The sequence below is a fragment of the Haliotis rubra genome, unplaced genomic scaffold (assembly GCF_003918875.1).
Source record: "Haliotis rubra isolate DU_JTF1 unplaced genomic scaffold, ASM391887v1 Scf667, whole genome shotgun sequence".
In the NCBI taxonomy this organism is placed as follows: Eukaryota; Metazoa; Mollusca; class Gastropoda; order Lepetellida; family Haliotidae; genus Haliotis; species Haliotis rubra.
In genome coordinates this window covers 99442-118667 of record NW_025767376.1, presented here as the reverse complement: position 1 = coordinate 118667, position 19226 = coordinate 99442, and the positions used below count along the sequence as shown (strand labels likewise).

Sequence of the window (19226 nt, the reverse complement as noted above, 5' to 3'; positions counted from 1 at the left end):
CAAAGATGAAATCTTTTTTACTCAATAATATTTCCATCTTGATTATTTTGATAACAAATGAATTTTTTTTTAAGTTTAACCATCTGCCAGTGGTAAAAAAATGTTAGGACTGTCAATGTACGTCTTTATATTTTGTCTTATAATCCTAATTAGTTTATTATCATATCTGTATGCATTTTGAAAGTTAACAAAATGCACACGATCTGCTTATACTTAGTGAATTTGACTGTAATATCTAGACATCTTATAGATTGCCAATGTGAATCATATTTCACACACACGCCCTAAGTGCGACCTAGTTTATGTTGTCTGTCTCATTACATTTCACGGCAAAAAAATTGATTCTGTTGAATGCTATAACAAATGAATAAAAACAAAATGCAAATACAGTATTAAACTTAAAACAGACTTAAGTTATAGCAACAATATCAGGCTATTACCTTGTTCAGGGAATGTATCCATCAATATCCACATAAAGGAATGAGATGCCATTCATTTGCAGCTGACTAAGAATCCTGTTCCATGTCATGTGTCTTGTAACAGTCTAATATGCGAAAAAATGATCTATTGTTTCAGGTTTTTCACTTTAGAATATAGTCCCATTGGTCACCCAAGATAGCACACCTGGCAACTAATTGCATGATGTCCGCCATTCTTTAAAAAAGTAATTTAGTTAGCCAATAATGAACAATGAATCAATGTATTGGTGGCTAATCAAGGACGTTGTTTTTACACAGACACTTTACGACAGGGTGTATTCAGTATATATTAGTAAATCTAAATGCATAAACACTACCTTTTGACAAATCCGCTGTGCAGGATAAAAGCAATTAATCAATCAGCGTGTTATCAGTTAATCCTTTGATCAATGTTTATTTTGTAACTCAGCTGATACGTCCTCGTGCTGCACTTCCATGCGCATATTACATAAGCTGTAATACATTTGCCACATCAGACCTCAATTTATAATGATGAGTATTTACTCCAGACACAAGAAATGCCAAATGAGAACCTTTGTCGGGTAATCTGAGTGGTGTTACCACTAATTATTCCTATTTATTAACTGACCATCAAGTGAATGATGACAAATAACATGTAGGTTTACCACCAAACAAGGGTTACAGCAAGAGAGTAGTAATCGCTGGATTGCATGCAAGTTTGATTGCCTGAAAAAATACTTATGTGCCGACACTGTTTTGAGAATATGAATGGAACTTCATTGTTGCATAAGAAATACATATAAACATTTTCTTTGTACTTAGTAAAAAACTGTATATACCTATGTACCTAAGTAGAATTTCTGATTTTTTCAGCAATGGCAAAGTGGGGTTGTTTAGTTTACGGATTCAAATATATCAAATGTGTGTTTTTGATATCATAGCATAGGTAATAGACATCATATTATTACATGATTAAATATCGAGGTTAAAAACACAGACATAGGATCAAATTGGATCAGTCACTATACCATCCAAGCATTTGAAAATCTGAAAAAGCCTACACTGCTGGGACACTTTATTACAATAGACAAGAACTACCGGGATATTTTTCAAATAACGGCATCTGATGGGCATCCACCCTTCTTAATGTCCCACTGTTTAGGTTGAAGAAATTCTGCCAAGGTGGACAGTTGCCCAGTCCCCGTGTCTGTTACGGTTGAGGGAGCAGGGGCTGACCAGTTTGCAGCTAGGTTTCGTAATTAGACTGTTGGCTGGAAACATTAATCGCTCTGGATCAGTGCCCCTTTAAGCAGGGGTGGAAATAACCCATTGACCGACGTCCGAGTCCAGTGTTTTTTCTGTCGGGCAAGCAAATTTGTATATCACGCTGTACCGGTGTCCATTTGACTTTCCAATGTTAATTATGTTAAAAGTTTAAAAACTCAACAAGAAAATCGGCCGGTATAGTGGAAAAATTATCAGGGCAAGTGATTTTACATGTGCCACTGTACCAGAGTACACTAGCAGTTTTAAAGTTATTTCCACCCCTGCTTCAAGTATTTACCTGATACAGTACACAACACACATGTCATATCAAACATTCATGCTTCATGCCACTCACATCTTTGAACAACTTCATTAAAAGATATAAAGACATAAAGAAATGCTTTTTATAAGGGAGAGATCGGAAGAAGGGCTGGCTGCTTCACTTGGTTGATGTATGTCAATCACTGCATTGTCTGGTACAGGCCTGACAGCATTGTATCTGGACTGTTGGTGAGTGCAGGCATTAAACAAAAAACTAACAATACAGTTAGTAGCAAGTGACTTACGAAATATTTCCACTACTATACACAGGAGCCAATACTCACGGTCTGTATGAAATAGGGTATCCTGGAGATGACAACGTTCTTGGATCATCGTTGGCTAACAGAATGATGGGGCTAATGCTGCCGTCGCCCTTATTATTACTGAAACATGCTGGTGGCAGAACAAGAAAACAATATTGGTCATTTTTAAACAACTGAATACAGTAGAGTATGTGGCGAGCAACACAGTGGTTACCTGCATGAGCAATAATACATACTATTTGGACACCCAATCAGCCAATTCACAGAGCCACCCATTCCAGTATACAGATATGGAAAATCAAGACCCTTTGATGGCTTCCATCTGTGTTTAATCAGGAACATTATGTCAGTGAGTGAATGAGTTTTATGTTGCCACATTGCAGATGGAAAACCAAATTAATGCAGATTGTATGCATCAGGTTGAATTTTCAGAACTGTGTGAGAGTGTTTGGTTTAACAGCACTTTTACCATTATTCCAACATGAGGAAGAGTACCCATTTGGGAAATCAGACCCAAGACTTTCAGTATGACAAGCAAACACTCTAACCACATGGCTCTGAAGGGGAGCTGAACCATGGATCAGTGGTTGAATCAGGTGTTTATATTAAATGATATAACAGTTTAGGGTGAAAGTGTCCTTTATTACACTATACATGGTGGTAGAGCGAACTGTATTTCTTTTCTAAGATGCCAAATTTAATACTTTCTAAGGATAATTACGATTAATCCAGGGCAGAAAACAAACGACGCTGTCGGTGACGTAAGAATCCTCGCACAGAGCTAACTGGCTCGCTGTTCTATTGATGTGTCTGTCCCCCTACGTTAAGACGATCGTTACCAGAAAGAACAAATGATAAACAGTTTGATGACAGTTTACGTTTGGATTAAATATCTTCTCTAAATTATTTCAATTACATCTGTGATTAACGTAAACCATATGGGGCAATATGAACGTTGCATTTCTACTACCAATGTAAGTTTAGATCAGTACATCCAGATGAAGCTGAGTAGTCAAGCGACACTCCACGATTGCACTGTGGGAATGTAAACATTGCGAACGTTATCGTGTCACTGAAAACTTGTGAGTTGAAATGAGACATTTTAACTGTCGGAAAACATAAACGTAATGAATCCACCAGTGATGTTAGCTGCGTGAAGCAACTGCAAACCAAGAAACGGGATGCACTGGGGTAGTTTACTGAAGGAGGATGTACGAGGCGATGACAACTGACATGCATTGTGACGTCGCTTACATTGTTGGATTACGAGGGCGCAGACTAGAATGGTGCAATGACGCCAATTCATTGTGACGGAATGCAAAAAGTGCACATTATCGTCTGAAAAAGTATTGTCGGCGCCTTTGATCTTTCACCGAAGCATCTTACAATGTAACATATGTTATATTTGGGATTACACTTTCTTAGTAAATTACAGGTCACTATATGACTGAAATATTGCTGAGGTGACGTTAAATCTTAACTCACTCACTAGTAAAGTACAGATTCTATAGTACTGTCGGAAATAGAAAAAAACCTGTTTTTAGGCTGTTACTCTGTATCCCTAAAATTGACACAATTGCAAATAGCATATGTCGAAAGAACCCACTTCGGCCTAACTGGGCGTTCAGTTGGATGCGAAATACGATATCCAGAAAAGCATGTTTACTTGTAAAATCGGGCAAAACTTAGAAAAAATACGAATAGCTGCTGAAAACAATAGATCAGAGTATAGATGGCAATTAGGTCGCTCAGCCAGGTATGACGACAGACCGTCGACTCACCTGGCATGAAATGCGTGTGCTGCCTACAGGCACAAGGGGTCATCTCAAAGATATTTTGTGCTTTTTCATGTGTGTTGACTATGTCTCATTTGTGTGGCTGCTTGTACTAGCCCAGACTGAAGCTGTTTTTTATAGTGCTAGGTCACTCGGATACAATGCCGCAGTGAAGCATAAATACCCCACTCAGACACATCATACTGACTCCAAGCCGACCAGCCCTTGTACCCATTAATGCCGAGCGCCAGGCAGGGACCAACAAGTACCATATTTTAACGACTTTTGGTATGACGCGGTCGGGGATCGAACCCGCGACCTTCCGCTCTCTGGGCAGACTCTCTGTAAGGGACTGTCCATAATTTATGGCTTTTGGGGTGGGGGTGGGGGTGGGGTGGGGTTGAGAGGGTGTGATGATGAATTTAAGGGTGGGGTCACCCATTTTGTTCTGGGTAGGTAGAGGGGAGGGTCATCAAATTTGTACACGTACTAGGGGGTGTCAGCAATTTTGTACATAAAAATATTCAAAAATTATGCTAAGAAAATATGGGAAGGGGGAGTGCAGGTCATTGATTTTGTACATGACATGCGGGGGGTTGGGGGGTGGTGTGTGTACATTACTTTGTACATAAATTTTAGGAGGGATCACTCACATTGTACGTGTTTCTCCATAAAAATCATCATCACCCCCCCTTGCTATAAATTATGAACAGTCCCTAATCACTACACCACGGAGGCGATGTTTGGATTGCAGGAGACCTGTTAGAGATTCGAACTCTTTTAACAATATTCTAGCAATATTGTGATTGGGGGCTCACAAAACATGTTTCTCACATTGCACTCATGGGAAACTGAACCCTGGCCATAGGCGTGACAAGCAAACACTTTTATAACTGGGCTTACTCAATGCCTGATATCGCAGGTCTTAAGATTAACTATGATAAGTCTCAGGTAATATGGATAGGGGCAAGAAAGAATAGTTCAATCAGATACTTACCTTGTTTAAACATACAATGGAATCCAGGGTCCCGTTTCACAAAGCTCTCATAAGCCTAAGATCTCGTAACCTTTCTTTGTAGCATTCGTACCTCCTAAGTTACAGTATAGGAGGTATGAATGCTACCAGGAAAGTTACGAGATCTTAGGCTTACGGCAGCTTTGTTTAACGGGGCCCAGAATATTTCAAGCTCCTTGGTGTAATATTTTCAACAGATTTAAATGTTATGGCTAGAAAGAATTTTGAAAATAAATGATTTGAGATTCAGTTAATTATCAACAGGTGAATGAAAAGAATAATTACACCACTTGGTAGAATTTCTATTATAAAATCATTACTAAGGCCAGACCAATTTTATTTCTTGTTTTACAGATTTTTGTCCTAAAAAGTGTATTTGTCCCAAAAAGTGTATTTGGGGCAAAAAACAATCTAAAAGCATTTTCTTGCACATTTACATTTTTGGCAAACAAAAATATTAAAATTTTATTTCTTGAGCGGGGAAAATAATTGTTGTTTTTTTTTTCTTATTCTTGAAAAAATATGACCGGCGGATCCGTAAAACAAGAAGTAAAATTGATCTTGCTTAATTTCAAAATTGAATTATCTCTTTCTTACGCCCAGGGAACTTCCTGCATGAATTAAATAAAGTACTATGTAAATTTCTCTGGAGTGGTAAACCTGATAAAGTTATCATGGAATAATAATTCATACAAAATTCAGGCAAACTGATAATCCGAGTTCCACGGGAATATCTATCTCCTGTTCGTCCAACGGTGGTGGTAGAGTATTAGGATAATGTCCGTGTAAAAGTTCCAGCTTTTCTGTAAATGACCAGCCCGGCTTAAAATCCTGTGCTGACATGTCCATAGGTTGTACCGTCAACAAGCCTTCTTTCATGGAAAACTCTGTTTGTGAAAAAGGATACACCGATGAACTTCCTGATCATCAGACACTAATGGAATTAAGGGCGGATTGTCCGTGTCAAAATAACCTTGCGGGTCTGTAGCTGTGTCCTCTGAACCGCTAGGCCCATGCAAATCAGACTGCTGGGTTGATACACCATTATCCATAGCAGCCGACCCAGTGGCCTGGCTTGAGCCGGGGCGGGAATCACATGCCATCTGAGCCGAGTCAGACCCGTGAAACCCTAGCCGCCCAGTCTCCCCGTGAGAGAAGGTAGCAGGCTTTATGCAACAGGGAGCAACCACGGATTACTGGCTCCCGGGGACAAAGGACGCGGGGCGTGTGGCCTGAGCCACGGTCACCCCGGACCCGGAGCCGGCTGGGCCGACTCCATCCCCGTCGCTTGAAACCCTAGGCTTCTCCCCAAGGGGACCGGCCTCCTACGTACACCAGGGCGTGATAACCACTACACCACGGCTTTCCCAGCCATTGCACCCCTGGTTTCCGTAGGAAGGGACTTTGGCTCCCGGCTCTTGCCATCGACCACCAAGCCCCTACGGCTGTCTGCCGTCTTGCCGGGTAATACAAGATCTTCCAAATGTCAGGTGATCAAATTTTTCGTCATTCCTCATCTCCATATCCGGGTACAGATTTATCCATGGCCGCCTGGATATCGGATTTAACTCCCGCCAAAAGTTGAGAACGCAGCTATATCCAACTGGGGAGAGGTTTTTGATTTAGATCTAGAACAAGACTTCGGTTCAGATTTTATAGATAAAGGCGGAGATCCCCGAACTTTCCTCGACTTAGAGAATTCTGATGACGATGAATGTTTACGCTTCCTAATGAAGGAACGAGATTTGTGCATCAACAACCAATCTTCTTTCGACATTTCCTGACACAATAAGCTTCGATCCGATATTGAGCAAGGTAAGCCTTTATAACAGGAAGCACAGGGAGAGTGGGGATCAACGTCCACCATGAATTTCTGACATTGTAAACAATTGCTCTGTGCCATACTTGTCAATCAAAAAGGGCGGGAAAAGTTCAGTTCCTAAATACGTTGGAAATATATATAATATAAATGCAAAACAGCAATGCGATTGAACATGAAATGGAATGCGATTTGTAACTGACCTATATATGAAGAATTGAAGACTTGATTTGAAATGAAAATTTCACTCGATTCTCTGCACGTCATGCTTGTGGACCATACAGAAAACTTATATGAAGGGTTCTAGGAGAACAATACAGTGATGTCAGGATCAAGGGAGATAACTCAGGGGTAGATTAGGTATACCACTAGGAATAGCTATGACTTACTGTTAAAATTTCTTTTGATTTTCTGTATGTATTCTGTGAATCCACAGGCATAAGGCTACCATAACCCAGAGGGAATGTTTACGTTATAATTTTCTATATTTATGTATTCCTAATATCTGAATCCTAATATATTGCTTGTAGTGAATAATGAATAATGAATTTTGTATGAATTATTATTCCATGATAAGATCAAAAGAGTGGTTGCTTGTAAGCCTGTTAAAGAGGGTGGACTTAGTATGGTTGAAGCTTCTTCTTATGTTAGTTCCTTAAAATTGTCTTGGATGAGAAAGTTGTTGGATATTGGTTATGAATCCAAACGGAAGTGTTTGTGCTATGCTTGCTCTCCCAAACTGCAAAATCAAGGTTTATCCAAGTTTTATCCAGGTACACTTTTCAAAGATATTAAGAATCAATTTTGGCTTGATTGTATTTCTGCTTTCGACAAGTTTGTACATAAGATTCAACCATGAATTCATCACAGAACCAATCTATTATAACAAGCACTTAAGAATTGGTAAAGAGGTAATTTTCTGTTCTGTTTGGCATGAGAGAGGTGTTAGTGAGATTTGTGATTTTATCAATTTAGACACAACATATTGTACTCTCGAGGAACTTCAGAACATTTTTGAACTTGACATACATTTTCTCCATTATAATGGTCTTATCATGGCCATTAAAAGTTATCAATCTAAGTTAAAGATAATGAAACCTATTTCTTTTGAGCAGTTAGATGATAATACATGTACAGTTAATTGAAATCTGATGTCTGTGGAGAGGGGAGCCAAGTGTTATTATTATGTTTTAATTGCATCTGATGTTAACTTAAAATTCAAGAATGAGTGGGAAGATTGTATGCTTGCTGACCTTGAATGGGAAAAAATATTTTAAAAACATTTAAAGACTACAATGGTTTCAGTTCAGGATTATACATTGTATTCTATCAACTAATTCATTTCTATTTTAGATCAAATTAGCTCAAAGCAACTTATGTACCTTTTGTCAATTTGAGGTTGAAACAATCTCCCACTTGTTTTGGTATTGTGAACCTGTGAAACTTACTGTGTTTGGAATGAGAACAAATGTATATACTGATGATGTGTTTGATTTAATATTGTTGTTAGCTAAATTCTTCATATATAAATGTAAGGTATTAAACACTACTCTTAGTTTTCAACATTTTAGACATTATTTACAAGACAGGGGCCCGATCCACAAAGGTAAGAACATAGTAAAACCGAACAGAAAGCGATCCACGAAGCTATCTTAGTGTAAACATCTCGTAAAGTTAAGAGAAAATTTAAGAACTACCAGCACCTATCTTAAATCAAACATTTCTGTCGTAACTTGAGAATGAAGATGGCTGCATATTTTTTGCTAGGCTTACTTGAAGGAGAGTCAAAACGTTCACGACTAAGGGTGTTTCGGGACCGAACTCGGGTTCTCTATACGCTGGATGATGACAGCATCATCCGGCGATACTGTCTACCACGTGATGCCATTTTTGAGCTTGTAAACTCACTATCACCATATCTTGCTTCCCAGACAGAGCGTTCTCATGCATTGTTGCCGGAAACACAGGTTTTAATTGCCCTCAGATATTATGGTAAGGGATCGCTTTTCTCTGAACTAGCGGCCTTGCATGGTGTATCCCAGTCTACTGTCTCATGGGTATTTACCCGCTCAAACAATGCTATTGTGAAACACTTGAAACAAATAGCATTCCCAAAGGCAGCATCCGACCAACGAATCATTCTATAACATTGGTAGATTTCGAAAGGTGCTTGGTTGTATTGATGGAACTCTTATAATCTTGTTTACTCCATTACTGACCTTGACAGTGACCAGAGGTGCCACCTACACCAGCCATGCAAGGCCCAATATGGGTTCTGCCATGAGGTCCAAAAAAGGTTGCTATTGCTTTTTTGACTGTCACAAACTGATTCAGAGAATGTAATGAGATAACTTTAGTCAATAATGAATGCATGGTTGATGAAATAATTATAATTTTAATCCAAAGGTTCACAAGTGTGGTGTAAAAGTGGCTTGGGTCAGTTCATGACTCGTTTATGCTTCAAAACAGCAGCATTGGGCAGGTGGGACTGAGGGATGGCTGCTAGGTGATTCAGGGTAAGTGTGAATGAATGAATGAATGAATGAATGAGCAACATGTTAATATGCTTACATGTTAGTCAAAAAAAAAGAAAGAAAATAGTCACATTAAAGGTAGATTAAAGATTCAATCAATCAGTGAAATGAAATTTAATTTCACCCTTTAGTTGATATATGTAATTATACTATTCATGTTGACTTTGTTATTAATAGTATGGTTTATTCATACTTTTTTATTACTTTTCCATCAGATATGCATGGGTGTGGTGGGGTAGTGTAGTGGTTAAAACGTTGGCTTGTCACGCCGAAGACCCGGGTTCGATTCCCCACATGGGCACAATGCGTTAAGCCCATTTCTGGTGTCCCCCGCCGTGATATTGCTGGAATATTGCTAAAAGCGGCTTAAAACTAAACTCAGTCAGTCAGTCAGTCAGATATGCATGCCGCCCATGGCTGCTTACACCAAAAGTGAATCCAACCACACCTTCTGAGGAGCGGTACAACACTTCTCACTGCAGAACCCGCAATACTGTGGAGAGGGCTATTGGGACTCCTCAAATCCAGGTTTAGGCATGTTCAAGTTTATACATTCTACTTCCCAAAAAGATATAACACTATTTGAGATGCTCATATATTGGAAAGCTTACTTTTTGGCTAATGGCAGATTGAGATGTAATCATACCAGCATAATGTGATATTATTGATACTCAAACTTCTTAGTAAATCAAAGACATGGTCCTAGAATAATCATGTGACTAGTAAAATTGATCTTTATGCTGAACAAAGAACACATTTTTTGTTTGTAGGTGCCTACATAAATCAGGTGGCTGCCTGCCCTTCAGCCCAAAGAAATGCCATCAAGGTTTTTTATATATTATTTTATTATAGGATATAGCGCTCATATCCACGCAACTAGTGCATGCTCAAGGCGCTAGCAGGCATTTGTGTATGCAACCTGTCAGTTACACAATTTCTGCATCAGCCTCAGATTGCCAGCTCCTCCTACACTAAAGTACTGTCGGAAATAGAAAAAAACTGTTTTTTCTCATCTTTAACTGCAGTTTATGTAGTTAATATGTGAAAGTGTGAAATATCTGTTAAACTAAGTTTGGCCTAACTACAGTTTCAGTGGCAGGGAGATAGGAAACGTTGAAAAAGGACTTTACTGAGGAGAGATTAGTGCAGAAATGAGCAATGCAGTTTTTTTCTAAGTCCAAAGCGACTTATAAGGAACAGACCCTGGCTTTATGCAAATGAGGGTTCGAGGATATTGTATTACAAAGGACACTTTTGAAATGCCCATTTTAAAATTAGACTTAGCTTCATTCTAAACGATAGCTGACATAAAAAAAAATAATAACTTTAATACTGAAACTATTAAGGATGGAGCTACCAGGGAGTCTCACTATCACTATATTTCACACTGTGTTGTGTGCAATCACAAGCATGGCTCTTGATATGGATACGCTGATAGCTAATGTCAAGTATTTTGTGCAGGAGAGGGATGGGGCAAACCGCTCTTTAGATATGACAAGGTATATCATAGAACTAGTGCAGCCCCTGGGCCTGCCATATGGGAAGGTGTATTTGTCAGTAAATCGAAACAAACAGGTAGGAGGGGTCGTCTCAAAAGCAAAACAAGGACGCAAACACAAATTAGACAGCTTTGATAAGGGGGTCATAAGGACAGCAGTATATAAGTTGTATGACAGGAAGATACCACCAACCTTCCGTACCATCAGGGAATAGATCAATGATACCATTAATGTATCCAGAACAACACTTATCACAGCTCTCCATGAAATGGGGTTTAGGTATAAAGCAAGGGGGGGATGATCGTGGAGTGTTTCGTGAAAAGTATTCAATCCTCACTCTCAGGTCAAACTATCTCAGAAACATCGCCGAATACCAGGAATTGGGTTTTCAGATAGTATACCTCGATCAGAACTGGGTGAACAAGAATCACTCCACAGATTACATGTGGCTACCGCCAGATGGTACATGCAACAAGGCCCCAACCATTCCATCTGGTAAAGGTAAACGCCTCATTGTTCTGCACTCTGCTACACGTGATTCTGGTCTCATTGACGGGTGAGAAATCGTCTTTGAGGCCAAATCTTCATCTGGTGATTATTACAAGGAGATGAACGGTGATGTGTTCCTTGAGTGGATGAAACATCAGCTTCTACCCTGTCTGGACAATCCTAGCGTCATCGTTATGGATAACGCAAGTTATCATAACCTCCGTGTATAGGAAACAGTGCCCCCCACCATGAGTTACCGTAAGGCTCAAATGCAAGAATTTCTGACCTCGTGCAAGGTGTCTTTTAGACAGTCAGAAACCAAAGTACAACTGATGGAGAAAGTCAGACAGCACAGGAAACCTATAGTTTACAGATCAGACATGTTAGCGCAGCAGCATGGCCACGTTGTCTTACGGACTCCAGTAAGACATTGTGAGCTGAATCCGATTGAGCTGATCTGGGATAACTGTAAGGGCTTTGTAGCCAGTCACAACACGTCCTTTCGGATGTCCGATGTCAAAGATCTTGTCCATGCATCTTTTGCCAGAATTACACCAGCAGTATGGCAACAGGCAGAGGACCATGTCCTGGGCATCGAGGCAGCCTATTGACAGCGTGATGGCGTCAACGTCGGCCGTATCAGACCCGTCGTCATACCTCTGACCGATTCCACGTCGGAGTCTGACTCCAGTGATTCAGAGGTTGATGACACCTGAACACTACCGGTCATGTTAGAACATAACTAATCTGTTATAGGTTCAGAGGTCGTAGCAAAGGGTGGTTGGTGTGGGGCCGGGGGATATAGATATCAGCTAAGATAATCCTTTTAGGGAATTACACTGGGGACGTAAACGACACAAATAATGTTCATTCTTGTCGATACCCCTTTTTAAAGCATTTGATGTCATGATTGCCTACAGTTTTATTGTAATCTGGTTCTATGAAATTATTTAAATGATTGCAAAACTCCATCTTCAATTTCTAAAACTATCAACCTGTTTTAGAAACTCTACAGCAAACTTCTTAATATGAGGCGAGCTAGGGAGAGAACCAGTGAACATTAAAATAGCGACGAAAACTATCATGTTTTGGCATAACACTTTATTCAGTAATAAACGTAAGATATCGAAAACAATCCTTGATTATTTGATGTATGATAAAATCATAAATGGTAGGGAAAATGTTGGGCTTAAAAATGTATGGGATATATTAAATAGCTGCGGACTGAGTGATGTATTCTGAAATCCATATCATTATTCCCCAGAATGGGTTTCATCACAAGTAATAATCATCCTAAGAGATCATTTCTATAACTCCTGGTGAAGTTCCGTTATTAATAGTTCTAAAGGAATAAATTAATTTTAAACTAATGACAGCAATCCCGTATTTCGAACATTTTTTACTAGTCGAAACATCATTCTATCGCCCGCTTTTGAAATTAAGAACAAGTGACCACAATTTTCCAGTTGAAACAGGCAGATGGCGTGGTCTATCCCTTGAGGATAGATAGAACATGTCCTCTGTGCGATTCTCCAGCCATTTCAGTGGAAATTATACAATATTGATTTAGATCTACAGCCATTGATAAACAACGTCGTCTTGATGTTCATAAATTTCATTTTAAATCACCAAATGTGTACAAATACAACCGTTTCATCTGCACAAGACAAATGTCAGCATTGAAGCATCTGTCGACATATTTACAAAAAGTTCAAATAACTTATGCTACTCATATAGTCATTCTTGTCTGCTCATATAGTATATGTATATCTTTATTCTCTTGTACCAAGGTGGATGGTTTTTAAGTAAAATAAACTTGTCTTGTCTTGGATGTAACTGAGATAAACTGCTTGGGACGGTACCGCATTTATACATGTTTGAGAGCAATCTTCCGGTGGTCATGCCACCTATATAGTTTGAAACATTTCATACGATGACTGATTTACGCTTTTCTATGGGTATCATACTCTTTCACATATCTCAACATTAACTTTATGAAAGAAGGACATGAAAGATGTTAATCTTTAGATGAGACATATTCAACAGACATGTTAAAGCATGAAATATCTTTGAGATGACCCTTTGTGTCAGCACGTACATTTAATGCCAGGTGAGTCGACGGCCCGTCGTCATGCCTGGCTGAGAGACCTAATTGCCATCTATAGTCTGTTCTATTGTTTTCAGCAGCTATTCGTATTTTTTTCTAAGTTTCGCCCAATTTTACGAGTAAACATGCTTTTCTGGATCTCCTATTACGTCACCTACTGAACGCCCAGTTAGGCTGAAGTGGGTTATTTCGACATATGTTATTTGCAATTGTGTGACTTTTAGGGATACAGTGTAACAGACTCAAAACAGTTTTTTTTCTATTTCCGACAGTACTATAGTAAACCTTACCCACGAACATGGGATACCTTACCAGGGACCTCTAAATGATGGTCTCAAAGTTCGACAAGCTGTCATAAATAACTCCTTCTCTTAATCATGCTGTCATGGGGCAAAATTATGACAAATAATAACAAAAGCTACAAACACTGTCTGATTTTTTATAGTAGTGCAAATGCATCATCTCTTAAAGAAACTGAATGATTGGGGACAAATGAGTTCAGATTGGCCAGTCTTGTGCAGAGAGGTGATATAGGCCAACTTCTGCTCCTCAATGTGTAGTCTTTTCTTTTGAACTTCAATCAGGTCCTTAAGGACGTTCAGTTTCTCCCTCTCTATCATAACAATAGTATCCTTATCTGAAATATAGTTTCATATCATATAGCACAGGAGATATTTCCCATCCATCAGTATAGCAAATACACACAAACAAGTTCTTTAGCAAAATACAATACCATCGATGTATGTTTGAAATTTCATGTATTACATTACATATCACTGAGAGTCTTTGGGGCCATCATGTGTGCAACTGCATCAACTGTATCAAATGCATCAACTGCAATAAAGATACACATCATTTGATTCAGAAATGTGAACGTAGACATGAAAATATAATCACAGGAATCCGAAATCCTGAGTAAAGACATTTTACTATTAAATGTATATCACCCACCTTCTCTCTTCAATGTGAAACATGAACACATAGAGAGAGTGGACTATCAAGTCATTGAGCCATTCCAGTACAGCCTGTGATACTATGATATTGTAGATATGATGTCATAGTATGTTGTGAAAGATTACTTGCTATAAAGTGTCATAAATCTCTCCCCACACAGAACTCTATAAATGTCTTGTCCTAAACTTAATGAGCATTATATCCATGATGTACATGTTAACAACCTTGGGGAACATCATCTGCTGACAACACACTCTCTGAGTAGGTAGGTTAGGTGGTACATAGGCCCTCTGTCGTTGGACGAAACTTAAATCCCATAATTATAGATCGCAACACAGCTTGATATCCAAGAGTTATTTACAGAGACCTGTTGAGGCCTCACAAAAACATTGAGGATCTAAAAAACATTGCAAATCGCACATGTCAATTTGAAACTACAATCGCAAGGAGAATCACACAAATCCCGATTTCACAACTGGCACTGCACCGCATCGCATCCAATATGCCATATGCTCGCTTTCCACTTCCGCTGAAAGGGGACATAACTCGAACAATCGCACAATTGCATACCACCAACAATTTACCTACATTTACAGGCCCCATCACGTGGCAAATTCGGCAGTAAATGGAGAGTCTCTGGGGTGGCTGGAGTAGTGTCTGTAAGTAAAACATTAATAGTACTTTCAATTGTGCAATTTTCAGACAATCAAAAAGGTACAATAGACAAAAAGTATGGTAACTCAACTGCATTTTATTCAAATTTTTTAAATCAATTTTAATTTCACCGGTTTCTTTACAGTTTCAAATTCACTTTTATTTGTGAGAAAATCTACACTATGTGTCAAATATATTCTGAAACATTTCATTTGAGAATGTTTCAGCTGTAAACAATTCCACATACAACATTTCATGAACTTACATTCAATTTCCTCACTTTCAAGGCCACCGTCACAACCTTGAATAGTGCATGAAGGCAGGAATGATACAACCTGAAATGAAATTGTTAAATTACAATTCAACAGCAACTGTATTCAGCGTAAACAATATGCCCCGATATATTTCATATATCTTAATATAAAAATATTCATGATTCAGGAAGGACTAGGCTCACCCGTTGTTCCATTTCTGTTAGGCTTGATGGTGCAGGCCCCCACCAGTTTTGGCATTCTCTTCCCACAGAGGTTACTCCTGTCATATCTTCCTACGTAACCTCTGTTCTAATACGGCCATATTTCCCGGTTCTCGTAAAATCCCCTAGTGGCAAAAGATCGCAACACGAATTATCTCCCTTCTTTCTATCCAATCAGAACACGTGTTACGTCGACTTAGATTCAACTTGACTAACACAAGCAAATGTGAGGCCACAAATATCCCCCATCTGCCGGGGACTTGTGTTGATGTTACATACAAGACGTTTAATGGCTAGCTTGTCCGTTGTCAACGAGGGCGATGGAGACGCCACTGATCCGCCATAACATGACTGAGTTCTGTCTAGAAGAAACGTTTGCGCATCGCGCAGGGGAAGAGGTTTAGTTTTCTCGAAGTATACGGAAATTACCGAGGCCTTGCAAATGATCACTTTTGAAACAACGTCGCTGATTGCACAACTAAATCTGATTACCTCCAATCACGAGTCTTGAACACTCACACCATGAAAGGGCCGTATTAGAACAGAGGTTACGTAGGAAGATATGATAGGAGTAACCTCTGTGGGAAGAGAATGCAGTTTTGGTTGCCTCCCTCCTCCTTTCTGCCTCCTTTTTCCTAGTTTGACTCCTAATAGAACAAAAAAAAGTATAAATATATATTTACTGTGAGGACAAACACGTGGTATATCCCAAGCAAGTAGAATTATTTAATACAAAATATTATGTTCACAATAAATATATTGATATATTTCAGCACTTACTTGTAGTCCATCCACTTCTTTTTGACATCTTTGGTAAGACTCTTGACCCCACTGTTTGCACTAATTCTGTAACAAATGTCAATGAACATTTATGAAACGTCGACCGAAAAGCTCTAATCTTGGTATTTTGATACATACATAGTGAGAGAGAGGGGGATTTGAACTCTGATTCAAAAATAATACATCTAGGAATTGCCCCGTCTAAAAGATGGATAGAGTGCTGTCCCTTTCTGTGAGTCAAAAATGGCTTCCCATGTGACAGCATTAGCTCCTGACCATAATATCCTTTCCATGAACAAGACTAGTTGCTGATTTACCAACATGCGGTGACAGGTTGGTGATTGATACATACAGATAGTCACCGTCAGAACGCTTTCAACCTAGTTCGATACTCAAAACAAAACATCGATGTTTTACGTGATCATTATTTACATACTTCCAGTTCTACTGAAGTTAATAGATGTGACTCGTGCAAATTCATGGATTCACTCACCTCTGTGAAATGTCATCCCCATGCTTTCTTCTTCATGATGTTTGTTAGATTGTTCATGACTGACGACAAATTCCACGAGAGGACTCAACACGGTGTGGGTCCAGTTTATGTTTATCTGGCGCTTGATGGTGCCTGACTATTGACTGGAATTCATGTTGGGGTGTTGGTGACAGCAATAGCACACGAAATAGTCATCTGCTAATCGAGTGAAGGGATTCCCTGGAAGTAATGACGTCATTGGGAAACCCCCTATATTCGTCGCCTCCACAGCAGGAGAGCGACGATCTTTATTTTCGACAATGCTCGTAAGATAATGAATTTACGAATGGATTAAGAACGCTTTGTTGATCGGTCGTAAATATTAGTAAAACTGTCTTTATTTCGATCGTAAACTCTTACGAATAGTGTAGGCTAAGAATGCTTTGTGGATCAGGACCCATGGCCCTTATTCTCGAAACATTCGTAGCCCTAAGAATTCGTAACTTTGATCGGAGCCAATGTGTTAAGAATGGGCTTAAGAAGTTCGTAGGGCTACGAATGTTTCGAGAATAGCTAGCCAGGTACTTTATTGAAAAGTATATATCCTTCAGTAAAAGTGAACAAAATAAGTTTTATAAAAATGGATGATATTTCATGATTTTGCAAATTTGAAATGACTTTCTGAATTCTTTCTTCTTGCTCCCTAATCAAGAAGAATAATAGGCTGAATGAACTTGAACTTAATTTTACTGTAATTATTTGAAACTTGGAAGTGTGATTGGTGAGTGAATGTGTTGTGGGGTCTTGTGTTGTTGTTTTGTGCTTTGTTCGAAAAAATATCCTGTTTTTCTGTTGTCAAAGTTTTCTTGCAAAAGTCCCTGGAGTCCCCTGGCTCTATTGCCTTTTATTGTAACAGGGGAAACAGGAGAAAAATTGTCCATTATAAAGAAAAAAAAAGTTTAAACATATATATATATTCAATTTATTTATATAAATTTGAAAATATTCCCAGGTTTGTATGTTCATGTTCCATTGCACACATAGATTTTATTGTTGACCTAAATTAACTGGTTCTGAAACAGTAAAAGGGTCGGTAGGATAGCCTAATGGTTAAAGCGGTCGCTCGTCACGCTGAAGGCCTGGTTTCGATTCCCCACATGGGTACAATGTGTGAAGCCCAATATTGCTAAAAGCGGCGTAAAATCCAACTCACTCACTAAAACTGTAAAAACACCTATTGAAGTAACCTCGACTTGATTCAATCTTCGGGTTGAAATGTTTTCACAAAAAGTACCTTAAGATCAAATTATTTGATGTGTTCTTTTTAATGTACCTATTACGACAAGCATGAGTTTCTGAAGACCAATTCTAATCCGGATCATCACATATGTAAGTAATATGTGAATTAGATGGTGCTTCAGAATGCTAATGCAAAATCAGTGTCAGCCTGTTGTAGGAACCTGAATGTGGGAGGGAATTGTAGATATGTATATACCATTATAGCATATAATTGACCAGTTGATAGATAATAGAACATATTCCCATCCCAACGCACGCACACACACACACATATCAAGCTCTCAAGATATTGTACTGGCTGTTTTAGTAAACAGAGGAATTTATGTGCATTTGTATCAGTCTTTCCAAGATCAACCATTTGGAGTAGTACCATTTTATCATACGATCTAATTTTTGTGTCTAAACCGGGACACCAGCTGTTGTGGAGGCCGAGGGTTGGACCAGGCAAATGATTTCTGTCTCACCTTTCGATTGCTGTATTAGAATCCCAAGATAAAACGTGATGGTCAAAATAGCCCACAGCAAAGATCGCATTCTAAGTCTTCATGTATAACTGGTGGCATACAGCAAGTCTTTGCACACTAACATTATCTTGATTGCCCAATATGCAGATTGGGGGACTTGTTGACATCGCGAATAGCTCTTGCAAGCTCCATGTCAGTGCCAAACGCCCCTACTACATTGAGAGGAACGGAGGAGCCGTTGTGTTGAGTTTGCAGGGAGCGGTACCGCGGTAAAATGTTCCCCGTGAAATATGCTACAGTACAGCTGCACGCAAGTATGCCGCGAAACACTGCAGCTCGCCCACGGAAACGGTAAGAAATGACTTACAGGCGCAGGCAGGTTAAAATGTATTTGACCCTCTTTTTAAACTTACTTTCATCAAACGACATAGGTAGGGAGTGTCAGTTTTTCACATTGTGCATCCACAGTGGCGGATCCAAGGGGGTGTTTGGGGGGTTGTGTGTTTCAGGGGTTCGAACCCCCTTTTGAAAATGACTACACTGAAAAAAATTAAAGCCCCCCCCCCTCCCTTCAAAATTCCTGGATCCGCCCATGATCCC

The 19226-nt window shown here is 39.2% G+C and overlaps 1 protein-coding gene across 2 annotated transcripts in view; it reads right to left on the bottom strand.

The window, feature by feature from the left end:
* The window catches only part of LOC124257573, a 38977-nt gene extending 20101 nt beyond the window's left edge, over positions 1 to 18876 (bottom strand). For both annotated transcript variants that reach the window (XM_046691670.1, XM_046691671.1), the window contains exons 1-2: positions 18627 to 18876; positions 2312 to 2420 (exon numbers count right to left, since the gene is read on the bottom strand). In XM_046691670.1, the coding sequence (XP_046547626.1) occupies positions 2312 to 2420; positions 18627 to 18696 (179 nt within the window). In that variant the 5' untranslated portion in view covers positions 18697 to 18876. The remainder of the gene's footprint in view (positions 1 to 2311; positions 2421 to 18626) is intronic.
* Positions 18877 to 19226: the final 350 nt, after the last annotated feature.